This window comes from Myxocyprinus asiaticus, chromosome 1, assembly GCF_019703515.2.
Source record: "Myxocyprinus asiaticus isolate MX2 ecotype Aquarium Trade chromosome 1, UBuf_Myxa_2, whole genome shotgun sequence".
NCBI classification, from domain to species: domain Eukaryota; kingdom Metazoa; phylum Chordata; class Actinopteri; order Cypriniformes; family Catostomidae; genus Myxocyprinus; species Myxocyprinus asiaticus.
In genome coordinates, this window is record NC_059344.1 from 10,962,001 (window position 1) to 10,975,831 (window position 13,831).

Sequence of the window (13,831 nt, forward strand, 5' to 3'; positions counted from 1 at the left end):
GTTTCCGCGTCCGGACTGCCCAGACAAAGGGCTCCGCTTGCGTGTTTGTAAACAGCGGGTCGGCATTTAGGAATTTGAAGTCCGGTTTACGGTGTGAAATTGCTGAACCGATGTCCAAAAGTGTTTGTCTGTCATAGACAATAAGGCAGACAACATCCAAGACAAAAAACATAAGAATTGCGAACAAAACAAACAAAACACTACCAAGTTGTATCGGAGCTCGCAACGCAGCAGCCATACTCGGCACCATCTTGAGTCCACTCCGCGCCATCTTGAGTCCACTCTTTAACTGCATTAATTTGTTTTAGCGTGTCATTTTTTATATAATTAATAGCAAAGAATTAATGCGTTAAATAAACAGTGCTTATTTTTTTCAAGGCGTAAAATGCCATGAGCAAGAACTTACCAGTGAAATAGCATGTCAGCAGATATAACTACAAGTAATAGGCCTACATATGAAGTAAAATGAAAGAAAAAGCATTGATATTAACGAAGCACACCCCTAAAGCCTGTCCTGCCTCAATTAAAATGTATTGCATTTTGTTACTTTATGACTTGTTATCTTGTAAATAATACAATACATCTTTCAATGATGATGCTGAATTTTTAGGCTTGATTTTTTTTTAATGCTTGTGATCTTTAAAACTTGCAAATGATTAATGCTGCCTCTTACATTATACAGTAGGCCTACAAATGGAACAAAGGAAATCTAAAATTCAAAATAGGGCACATATTGAGTATTCGATATACCTGGCTACAAAGTTGATTCAAGCCTACTCATAAACTCCTGTTCTTTATTGATATACATTTCATCATTCATGTTCAATATATATACCATTAAAATTCACACAAGGCCTCTTCCTAAATGATTGATGGGTGTATTTTATTTTGAAGAAGAAAAGGTTGTTCTTTTTAGAAGGTAAGATAAACAAAGCATCTGTTATAGTCTATGCCTGATCTATGCCTGCTGCACAACTCTACATATATATTTGCCTGTGAGAAAAATCAATGGTAAATGCATCACAGATGATGCTTGGAGACATGAGTGAGCAGCATCTGAAGCGTTAGTAAGGTCACAGTAATGCTATACCACCATTATACACTTGAGTAGTGCACTTAAAGATAAATAAATTATAAATACATAATCACTCACCCTGTGCCTGCAATAAACAGTAAACAAGAAAGCCAACTTTGAAGCCATTGCCTTTTTTTTGTTTTCCATTTAATCAGATTGAGAAATGTTTTACACCTCACTTACAAAAAGTTAAAAAAAAAAATTAAAAAAAAAATGTCATAGTAATCATGTTTTTTTTTTTTGTTTTTTGTTTTTTTAGAACAATACCATTATATTCTTTGAAAATAAAAATACATAAAAAAATACATAGAGTCCTGTGTAAATACAATAGTACTACTATTTGATACCTTCACTGTACCATTGTACTACCACAGTGCTTGTTTGTAAGGGCCCATGGCTTCTAAAGTAAGTCAAGCAACATGTTTTCTGTAATAGTGGTAAAGGATTTAGCTTTGTTTGCAAAAGCTAGAATAAGGCCTTATTTAGGAACTGAAAAAAAAAAAGTTGATCAAGACAAACTTTGAATGTTGAAAAGCCTTGTCCGAAAGCCTTGTCTGAAATACTAAAATAGTTTGAAGGATACGTAAGCCTATTGTTGTTTGAAAACAGTTCTATGTCTTGCTCCATGGTTGCTAGGCAGTTGCTAAAGTGTTCTGGGTGGTTGCTAGTGTGTTGCTAAACAGTTGCTAATGTGATCTGCATTATGTTGGTAGTTTCTTGGTGATAAATCTATCATTTGGAAAGCTCTGTTTTGTGCTCTGTACGACCAAAATCCACTTTGCTTTTATCACATTCATAGACTCTTGCCTCTAATATGTGAAGTACATAATCACACAAACATATGTGTGCCTGCATAACCAATGAGTACTAACATGCAATAACTTTAAAAATTTTACAAAGAAAAACAGGGCTCAGAGGACAGAGTTTACTTAACTTTCACGTATATTCAAAGAAACTCAGCTTCTGCAAAGTTCTATATTCTGATTTCTGTGAGTGGAAACAGACCAGTGCTATTTCATGTCATATCTCCTGACAAGATTGATCTTAATATCAAATGTCACAAATACAGCTGAAGTCAGAAGTTTACATACACTTAGGATGAAGTCATTAAAACTCATTTTTAACCACTCCACAGATTTAATATTAGCAAACTATAGTTTTGGCATCTACTTTGTGCATGAAATGAGTAATTTTTCCAACAATTGTTTACAGACAGATTGTTTCAGTTTTAACTGACTATATCACAGTTCAAGTGGGTCAGAAGTTTACATACACTATGTTAACTGTGCCTTTAAGCAGCTTGGAAAATTCCAGAAAATTATGTCAAGTCTTTAGGCAATTAGCCAATTAGCTTCTGATAGGCTAATTGGAGTCAATTGGAGGTGTACCTGGGATGTATTTTAAGGCCTAACTTCAAACTCAGTGCCTCTTTGCTTGACATCATCGGAAAATCAAAAGAAATCAGCCAAGACCTCAGAAAAAAAAACCCATTATGGACCTTCACAAGTCTGGTTCATCCTTGGGAGCAATTTTGCAAATTCCTGAAGGTACCACGTTCTGTACGAACAATAGTACTAAAGTATAAACACCATGGGACCACATAGATTCCACACCGCTCAGGAAGGAGACGCATTCTGTCTCCTAGAGATTAATGTAGTTTGGTGCAAAAAGTGCAAATCAATCCCAGAACAACAGCAAAGGACCTTGTGAAGATTCTGGAGGAAACAGGTAGACAAGTATCTATATCCACAGTAAAACAAGTCCTATATCAACATAACCTGAAAGGCTGCTCAGCAAGGAAGAACCCACTGCTCCAAAACTGCCATAAAAAAGCCAGACTACAGTTTGCAAGTGCACATGAGGACAAAGATCTTACTTTTTGGAGAAATGTTATGTTTGGAGGAAAAGGGTAAGGCTTGCAAGCCGAAGAACACCATCCCAACCGTGAAGCATGGTGGTGGCAGCATCATGTTGTGGGGGTATATTGAAGCAACATCTCATCTGCCAGGAAGTTAAAGCTCGGTTGCAAATGGGTCTTCCAAATGGACAATGACCCCAAGCATACCTCCAAAGTTGTGGCAAAATAGCTTAATGACAACAAAGTCAAGGTATTGGAGTGGCCATCACAAAGCCCTGACCTCAATCTGATAGAAAAATTGTGGCCAGAACTGAAAAAGTGTGTGCGAGCAAGGAGACCTACAAACCTGACTCAATTACACCAGTTCTGTCTGGAGGAATGGGCCAAAATTCCAGCAACTTATTGTGAGAAGCTTGCGGAAGGCTACCCAAAACGTTTGACCCAAGTTAAACAATTTAAAGGCAATGCTGCCAAATCCTAACAAAATGTATGTAAACTTCTGACCCACAGGGAATGTGATGAAGGAAATAAAAGCTGAAATACATTTTTCTCTCTTCTATTATTCTGACATTTCACATTCTTAAAATAAAATAACTGATCCTAAATGACCTAAGATGGGGAATGTTTTCTACGATTAAATGTCAAGAATTGTGAAAAAGGTGTATGTAAACTTCTGACTTCAACTGTCTTCCTTAGAAATACATGTTATGCACATTAATGAAAAACAGCCAATGCAAGTTACGTATTGTCTGCATATGATTTCCTCTTTCCCAACTGTTTTCATTGCAGTTATCACCGAAGTTTCTTTCTACCAGTAATATCATATGGTCCCTAGAGGATCATTACAGCTATTTAAATACTTTTACCGAGAGCGAATCACTCCCCTAGTCTTAACCAATTTCTCTTTTGATTTCAAAAGCTTTGCAAGGTCATTTTGGGACAGTTAAGTTGTAACTGAGTAGGCAGTCAGTGGACGTATAGGCTCATCTCGGCTCATCAGCAGTATGTTGATGATGGAGGGCTGTTAGTAGGAATAGCCGTGTCTGGCACTCTCACAGGGGACGAGCACACTGACAGAAATCCAGCATGCTAGTTAGCAAGCAGCAGAGCACTGTCAGGTGGCAGGAGTCAAATCAAATGAGAGCCAAGCCACTCCAGCGCACAGTGACAACCACTGTGTCTCATGAATTAAAGATGACTGCATGAGGAGAGGGTGGAGCACTGATGGAAACAAAGATGGATCAATCCCTCCCTCTCATACCTCTTTGTGGGCCACAAGTTTTAATAATAAACTCAAGTGTAACATTAAAAGCTTATTTTAAGTTGTGGATGCCAGATATGATACATGCAGTTTCTGCATCAGACTGAAACAGCAGTCTGGAGCACGTAGACACATATGTAGACACTCCTAACTTTAATGGCTTCAGTTGGCGATTTAAAAATAGATAATGAGTGACCTCCTTCCTACAAAACGTCTCCCTCGAATTCAGCTAAGGCTGCTGGGAGAAACAGCCACCCCAGACATTTGCTCTTAATCTCAGTTTCCAGTGGTTTGATTAGCTATGGGAGCCAAGGGCTGTGAATATGATGTGCTCGGACAGGATGATTTTCCCTGGTATTTTGAATATTTCCAGGGTACTGACGCTTTGCCATGAGAATATCTAGATGCAGATGCTGCTGTGGAATGATGAATATATAAAGAATACCACAAAAAAATACAAACCTAAGACCTGTCTTTCAGTTAAGCTTGACAAATAATTTGCTTCCTGCATTTAAGAATTAAAACTGTGAATCCAACAAAGGGCATGTGTTCTGAATTTAGGTCTCACACTTGTCAGCTCTTTTCTGCGTGCACTGGAATTGTTTCCTAATAGCATGGTTTATGAGGGCCGGTTTGTGTAGCCAGCATTTGGATGTTTCCATTTTAAACTGATCATTAAGGCCCGGTTGCAGTGCATTTATTATCTAGAACCAATCTAGATAATAAATCTTTCCACAAAAAACCACATGACACTGCAAATGCCTCTGGGAGTAACAGATTATAAAAGCCAGGATTGGAAAACAAGGAAAAACATAAAGATGGACTGGATGTACAGGCGACAACTTTAACAACTAAATTGCTCTAACATGACCATAACCCCTGACACAGAAACATGGACAGCATGAAGTCGTGGTTTCACATCAAACTAAATCCATTCTGAACACTTCAGCGTCTACCTAACCTGTCAGACACCCTATATATATGACATCATCTATCACATATGTAAATCAAAATTTCCATTTCTCCATCGTTGCAATGTTTTGGGAACCATCACTCAGAGGTGCCGTTATTATGATTGGTGTTTTAGTTTTTAATGCTATAATAGAAGAACACATATGATCTTAATGTAAATAATGTGTTGTGAAGCAGACACAACATTACCCCAGGCTACTGGGAGACACAACGTATGACACGACGTTATGAAAGAAAGCCCTGTGGGTTTTCTTAAAACCAGCCTTCCAAGAAAGTTTCCACTTTGACCAAAGGAAAGCCGCAATACCATGTAAACCATAACAGAACATAACAGCACAGATTTTACATAATAACCAAAGCAACACACCTCATTCTTGTACCATTTTATTGGACTTAGAAATACTTAAAAAAACATGAAGTAGCACCATTACTTAAGTTTTATCATGTAGAACTTTAAATGTCAGAAAAATAAAACTCTTGATACACTTTCAAATCTTGTTTCAGCAAATATAATATTAGTATTTGACCATGAGGTTAAAGGCCTTTTATCATAAAATAAAATATACTTTGTTCTTAAATTTTGCTCAATAAAGTACATATACGCTCAAGTAACTTCACCTACATATACATAAACAAGTGGTAAACAAACGTATTAAAATAGAAATCCTAAACCTATAGTGGTGCAACAGAACAGAACTCTGTGATACCCACTGGAATCTAATTCATACAAATTTTAGAAAGCTTAAACGGTTCCTTTTTGTCTGAACGTACTAAGTTTTATACATTTTGTAATAATATAGAATAAAATATGCTTTATATTAATAGAAATATGCTGGGTGAAACGGATTCAAAAGACATTTTTTGCTGAACTTAGAAACCCTCCGTCACAACAGAATACTGTTCAATGCAAATACACATTTTGTGGTCTGAATTTCCATCCACATTTCGAGCGATATTAAAATAATACAGTGTTCGCTGCCATAAGGCCATACTAAAAAATAAAAAGATATTTGAACCCAGCTACAAAAAAGTTCACTGAACTTAAATTAAAATATTTGTAAACATCTTTGCAATATGAAATATAATCTGTCAAGTCAAAAAAGAATAAAATACTTCAATCTGTATTAATGTCATTAATATTTAAAACTTTCGTTTATCTATACATATATATGTAGGATATGTTGCTGTTCCCTCCCTCAAATAAGTACGTAAGCTGCAGTATCTTCCCCACTGTAAGTTTTTGTTCTTGTCATCAAAGAAGCCATCCAGATTTCAGAACCTAAAGATCTGCTACCAGTACATTCGATCAGCGAAATCAAAAGGCTTGTGTTTTTATACTAACAGTCAACAAACTGACAAGGTACCTCAGGCGAGAGCGCCGTCCTTATTGTAACTTCATTAACATTTGTGTACACTTTACTAAAACTATTGATTACTAGGCTTTAATATTTAAAACATGCATTAGATGTTGAAAATATTTGTCCCAAGCTACAGTACATTATAAACAATTACACCGGAGCCCTGGAATGGGTGTCCCATTTAAATACTGCAGCTCTACATACATATGTATATACACGTATAATAACACATGTTATTAGGATTTCATAAAGCCATCAGTGGACTTTGAGTGTTCCGTCACGGTTTGTTGCGACTGTAGTCAGAGGGAGGGGGGGTTACTTGTGTTGTCACTTTACGAAAATATACGTATAGCCTGAGTAACTGCAGCATGGCAGACGGGGCATTTGGGCTCTTTTCTTTCGCAGATGCGGTTGGCACACTCCATGCAGAACAAGTTGTGGCCACAGGGCACCAGGGCTGCGATCACCTCGCTTTCGAAGCAAATTGAGCAGTCCCGGCTACCCTTGCGGCTTGTCCCAGAGGAGGAGGAAGAGGAGGAGGAGGAGGAAGAGGAAGAAGAGGAGGAGATGGATGAGTCAGAGGGCACACTGGGGTGATGGGATCCTGAAAGCGCTGCGATGCCATTGGACAGTCCGTTGGCGGAGTAGCCTGGGAAGCTCAGGGTGCCCCCGCCCGGGTCGCTGCGCACCCTACGCGCCAGCGGGTGTTCTACAGCACCGTTGGCTTGGTGCAGGGGAGGGGACAACCGGGATTGACTGGTGTATCCCACCCCATTGGTCCTCCGCTGGTTGGCCATCAGCCCATTGGCATTAGTGGAAACATTGGCAGGAAAAATGGCCGAGGAGGTCGTGGTGGTGCCATTAGTGGCGGTTACCCCACGCTCATACTGCGACCACATCAAGCCAGGTGGCGCAGGGGTGGGGTCAAATCCCGGCGAGGACTCAAAGGTCAGATCAGTGCAATCAGGCGAGATGACCTCGTTGCTGTAGACAAATCCATTGCCATTGCCGTTCAGGTTGATGTTGTTGTTGTTGTTGTTGTTGCCATTGCTGGAGGCAGTGTAGCTGAGGGCGGGGCTCGGAGGACTATAATCGGCCAGCCTGGAGCTGCTGTTGTTGCCGAAGTAGGAATCAGTGGATGCACTCCCCAGAGAGCTGGAGCTGTCATTGCGGTAGTTGGAGAAAGGCTTGCGACCAGAGGTGGGCGTGACGCTGGAGTTGGGCTTGCTCCACAGACTGCTGTTTCCATGCAGGTCGAAACCCACATCTGTGCCGTTGGCGTGGAAGTCATTCTCGTCTGTAAATTCAATGAGGCCCCCTGTGCGCATGGCAATGTGTGCTTCGATCTCCTCTCTAGCCCGGTCAACGTTCTCAGGCATGCCCGTCACCTCAAACACTGGCTCTTTGTCCCTGCTGGGCGTGACTATGTAGGTGTGTGTCTGCTGCTGGATACGCTTGATGGTGGCCCCCTTTGGTCCGACAACCAGACCGACCACCCGATAGGGCACGCGCACCTGAATGGTGGTCTGACCGGGGAGATTGGGCGGTCCAGGCACCGTCGAGCTCCCATTCAGGGCGCTGTTTTTGTTCCGTGATGCTCTGATCATGGAGAAGTGCTCAGCCGCAGAAATTATCTCCCTCCTTGCCATGGCTACATCCTCTCGCCTGCCTGTCACAACAAAGACAGGCTCCTCTCCCCGCACCGGAGTCTTGATATACGTATTGGTCTTTGCTCGCAGGGCTTTAATTTTGCAACCTAGAATTGCAAGAAAATCAAAAAACAACAATAAGATAAACAGTTACAGAAGCTGAAATCTGATACAAAAAAAAACAAACAAAAAAAAAACAGGTTCCCCTACAATGCTGGCATGCATTCATTACAAGCAGATGGATGCTTTTTGAGGCAAGTGCAAGCACATAGTCCATGGGACAACAATTCACTCTTTTTTCACACACTTTTTTTTTTTTTTTTGGTGCAGCATAAATTCAAACCACATGCTCTGCTACTTGACATACAGGGTCAAAAATAGCAGAAGGGGGGTAAAAAGCATGCTGAATTCAGGTTTTTCCAGACCAAAACAAGAGTTTTCCCCCACACTCATAATCTCGCTGTCAACAACTTGCTTTGCCCCTTTTTATATGTCAAATAACCTATGGCACATGCTTTCTTCTTGATCTAGGTAGTAATGGTTAGTTGGTTACTGTTTCCTGGTTAACTAAGTATTTTCGTGATACACAGGGAATGGAGAGTGTAAACAAAGCCCATACAGCTAAAGAAACACCCACTGCATAAAGGAAATAGCCCGTCATGATAGATAAATGGGCATGTTGTATGTATTATATTATGGTATAGTAAAGCGTGTGTTGTGTCAATGCTGTAACTACTCCCTTGCTTTTGTTTTGTCGGACATTAGGAGGGCAGTGCAGTCGAAAATAGGCTATAACCTACATTGCGCTGACTATACGTCCATTCCGTATTTGTACGTTATAACATTAGGTATGGTATGGCTATAGCAGCACACATACAAGACTGCATACTTTGGTAATTATTATTTTAGTTCAAGATGATTACCTTGCCTGCCGACAATTTCGGCAACATGCTCGGAGCTGGGCACGGGAACGCATTCGGTCATGTTAACACTCTTTTTCCTGGGCTCGTTGTCATACAGGGCATTTTCATCATTATCCAGTCCGAGCAGGGAGAGCTGGTCCAGCGCGATCTGTAGGGCTCTTTGGTCGTCCAGGGCGTCCCCCTGCCCGCCGCTGCCGCTCCGCTCCATGTCGGCGAACAGCGAACTAGGCATCTTGGATAGATCTTGAAACAAAGAAGGGGAAACTTGCAGAAGGAGGGTGGGATTGAGCAGGGAATGGTTTGTTTTAAAAGCCCCACTGGTACAAATCAGTGCTTTCCCCCCCTAATGTCCAGAATGAAATTTAAAAAAAAATAATAATAAATCAGTGCAATCCCGAAGTGTGTCGTCCCGCACGGACGAACGGACGGAATGAGCGTTATTCCCGCAGACTGGAAACGATATATTCCCGTTTGAGTGCGCACCCCTCCCTTGCAGCAGCTCGATCACTCACTCACTCACTCAGCTCTTTTCAGTTTGCTGTCTGACTCTCTATAGCCAGACACGGCACTACCGGGGAATATGTGCGCATGACGTCACCATCGGTCGGTCGGGGCAGGGACGGTGCGGCTCTGGGCTGAGATTTGCATGGACTGATTGGACGGATCATGGATGGAAGGGGAGGTGACCGGGGTCAGGCAGAGCTTGCAGTGGCCCGCCCTCTTCTTTTGTGGTCTCATGAAAAAGCAACATAAAAACATTTTATGTGAATTAAAGTAGTTGTTTCTTTTTTCTTTCTTTTTATGATTATCAAACAGTGTGGATAAGATATACATTTAATACAGAGTTGGTGATTTACCTATAGATACAGTAAACTTAGGTATAGTGTAGTACACGAGGCTATTCTTGTCTATTGTGCTTTCTTTGAGGTCTTCGTGGGTTACTGGCTGTATTTAGATTATTTGCATTCAGGTGAGCAATTTTCTAAAGCAATTCAAATGGGCACACTTTAAGGTCATTCATAATTCATAATACAGAATGCCACATATTTGGGCAGCTCAAGTCCATTTTTACATCAAATTTACACTTTTAAGCCTTTTGATATTATTTGCACTTGACTTTATTGTAGTTTCCCCCCCAAAAATTCTATAAATATATTTTCTATTTAAAATAATTTGTATTATTACTTATTTAAATTGTATGTAGTCCAACTGACTTTATGTAATTGTATTAGCCTATATCACATATACGGGAAACCGGGGCTAGTTGTCACACTTTTTGCTCCAGATAATTTTTCTCAGGTAAATTTATTGCAGAGTCAATTTCTGCTTAGCTGCATACAAATGTAAAGTCTTTGATACAAAGAAAAAAAAAAAAAAGCTATTGACCATTTCCACCATTATTGGCCATGAATAAAGATACAGTCCTCTGAACGCACGTTGACCTTTTGTGACAACATGATCCAAGAGTCACACTTATATAGGGTAGGTTGTCACAATGGAATCTTACTTAAATGGGTGGCATATGATTTAAGTGAACATTGGAGGGTGATCTCATCACCCCTTCTAACTTTAGTAGTTGATCCTTGTCTGAATATATGCCAGTGTGGTTTTATTGTGCTCACTTGGTTTTCCCAACAGCTATAGCAAAAATATGATGATATTGAAGTTTTAGTTTGGAGGACAGAATTCACAAAATTTTTCTCATTTTCCTGAGTGACAACTAGCCCCGGTCTCCCCATATCTGCATTATATCAGCATCAGCCATTGAAATACCCATATCTGAGCAGTAATATACATTCTGCAAAATAATCTATTTTATTTATAATATTTCTCCAGTATAACTGTTCTTTACATGTGCAGTTCAAAAGCCTCAATGAACATGCCAGGACATGCACTCTCTCTTTGTCTTCTGCACTCTCTCTCTCTCTCTCTCTCTCTCTCTCTCTCTCTCTCTCTCTGAAAGCATTTAGCATTCATTCACATTTCGGTTACAGCACGCTTGTAAAGTGAACCATCAGATTTTTATACTTTTATGCATTTATTCAAAAGACACAAATTCCCTGTCCAAATGACACGAGCCTCTCCTCCCCTCTCACAGAGCAACTTTCAAATAAATGGAAGATAATTGTGTAAAATTGTGTTAAAAATTTTCTTTTCCTTGAGATAGCAGTTTTACACCTCAATCAGTAAAAGCTGGCCAAAAATATAAAAATGTACTTAAAAATATAAAAATGCAAAATAATTTAGATTCAAAAAGTTTATTAATGGCCCCTTTTCTGTGCCCAGAAGTAAACAGATTGTCTTAATTGTCAGGTATAGCTTTATCATGTGGCACATTAATCTCATGTTTTGTGTTTCAAAAGTCAATGCAAAATAAAGCAAACTTCATAATGTTGTTGTAAATGTCATTTTAACAAAAGCACACAATATCAATACCCAAACAAATGAGCATTAGCTTCACAGTTTAATATCATTTTGTTTACAAATAAGTATGAGTAGATTTCTAATCAATATGCCCATCCCATCCACAAATATTAACATAGACGCCGTTAATGGCCGGTTAGCTATTAACAATACACTCTAGCACTCTGCCGTTGGCCGATATGTTAAAGAGGATGAATTGTTTATTGGTGATCTCCCAATGGATCCCAATGCATCTACAGGCAAATGCGCCTTTTGTGGCCAGAGTGAGAAGACAGGGGTGGGGGTAGGGAGATCTGCTTCTCTTTAAACAAAGAAAATTTCAAACCAGTTCAGGGCCCTTGAAACAAGAAGCACTTTCTTTGTCACATCACTCCTTACGAACAATAGCTATGCTAATATTAACTGCACCCAAACCTGAGAATGTGAGCCAGGGGCTTTTATTATTATTATTATTATTATTTTAATTCACCCCCGTTTTTATTTTATTTTCTTTTTAATTTAGTACTAGCTGGCTTATGATCTGAGCTCAAAAGCAGCATTGAGAAACATCTGGAGGGGGTAATTATTCATAAGCCACCTGTAAGACTTATTTCTATATGCTATTTAGCTACATAAGCTCAGAGCAAGACGCTTTGATTTACGATTTGCATATTACAGACCCTGTTCTTTGCTAAAGTGCAATTAACTCTGAATTATTAAATTACAAATAAAAAAAATAAATCTTAATGTATATAAGATGGTAGTAAATTTAAGGTGTATTGAGGTATTTGATGCACCCCAATTTTCATCAGCCATTTACTTTGCCATAAATAAAAAAACCAAAACCAAAACAAAACAAAAAAACATATAAATAGAACAGTAATATAGAATTAGGGGTAAGGGTCAAAGGTAATAACCCATGGTGGTTTGGATGTATCATCACACCCTGAATGGTTAAAAATGGCAAATGTAGTGGACATCATGCATCATCAAATGGTTTAATGAGTAAAACAAAAAAAAAATTACATGTATGGATGCATGTACATACATATACACCGATCAGCCACAACATTAAAACCACCTGCCTAATATTGTGTAGGTCCCCCTCGTGCCGCCAAAACAGCGCCAACAATTCTCACCACAATTGTACAGAGCGGTTGTCTGAGTTACAGTAGACTTGAACAAGTCTGGCCATTCTCTGTTGACCTCTCTCATCAACAAGGTATTTCCATCGCAGAACTGCTTCTCACTGGATGTTTTTTTGTTTTTGGCACCATTCGGAGTAAATTCTAGAGGCTGTTGTGTGTGAAAATCCCAGGAGATCAGCAGTTACAGAAATACTCAATCATCCATGTGATTATCTAATCAGCCAGTCGCGAGGCAGCAATGGAGTGCATAAAATCATTCAGATACGGGTCAGGAGCTTTAGTTAATGTTCACATCAACCATCAGAATGGTGAAAAAATTTGATCTCAGGAATTTTGACCGTGGCATGATTGTTGGTGCCAGATGGGCTGGTTTGAGTATTTCTGTAACTGCTGATCTCATGGGATTTTCACACACAACAGTCCCTAGAATTTACTCAGAATGGTGCCAAAAACTAAAAATATCCAGTGAGCGGCAGGTCTGTGGATGGAAATGCCTTGTTGATGAGAGAGGTAAACAGAGAATGGCCAGATTGGTTCGATCTCTACGGTAACTCAGTTAACCGCCCTGTACAATTGTGGTGAGAAGAATAGCATCTTAGAATGCTATTCTGAGATGCAGGTTGGCACTGTTTTGGTGGCACGAGGGGGACATACACAATATTAGGCAGCTGGTTTTAATATTTTGGCTGATTGGTGTATACAGAGATGCATTTAATTTTTGTCTATGTATTTAACACTGGACTCTTACAGACAATGGGATAAAGTTGACTGCTCTGAAAGATATTGCATTGCTTATCCAATGTCGATCAATCGCATTCACAGGCCCAGGAGAACAAAGACTGTGGAGCAGCCCATGTGTGTGCTGGATTTATTGTGTGTGCTGGCTTTATTTCTCTTTACACACAGATGCACATGCAGAGCAAGTGGTCAAGAACTTCAGCCAACGAGTCAGTTTGAAAACCACAACTCTTTCCAGATCTGTTTCAAAAGTGGGTATGACTGATGTCCGCTCTGCTGCCCAGATGGAGTGACAGATGGAAGATCATTGTCATGACACAACTTTTACAAGGACATCTTTTTCTTGTTAAGCTCATTTTTGACAGCTCACACATTTAATTGCATCCAGATAAATAAGAAAACGTATTAAACAAAAGATGTGATGATTCCTCTCTGTGTTTCTGAAA

The 13,831-nt window shown here is 39.7% G+C and overlaps 1 protein-coding gene across 1 annotated transcript; it reads right to left on the reverse strand.

Moving 5' to 3' along the window:
* Positions 1-5,544: 5,544 nt before the first annotated feature.
* Positions 5,545-9,630, reverse strand: mex3b (mex-3 RNA binding family member B). The gene is made up of 2 exons (XM_051666164.1): positions 9,097-9,630; positions 5,545-8,280 (listed from the first exon to the last, which is right to left on the reverse strand). The coding sequence occupies exons 1-2, from the start codon at positions 9,326-9,328 to the stop codon at positions 6,857-6,859; spliced, it is 1,656 nt and encodes a 551-aa protein (XP_051522124.1). The 5' UTR covers positions 9,329-9,630; the 3' UTR covers positions 5,545-6,856.
* Positions 9,631-13,831: the final 4,201 nt, after the last annotated feature.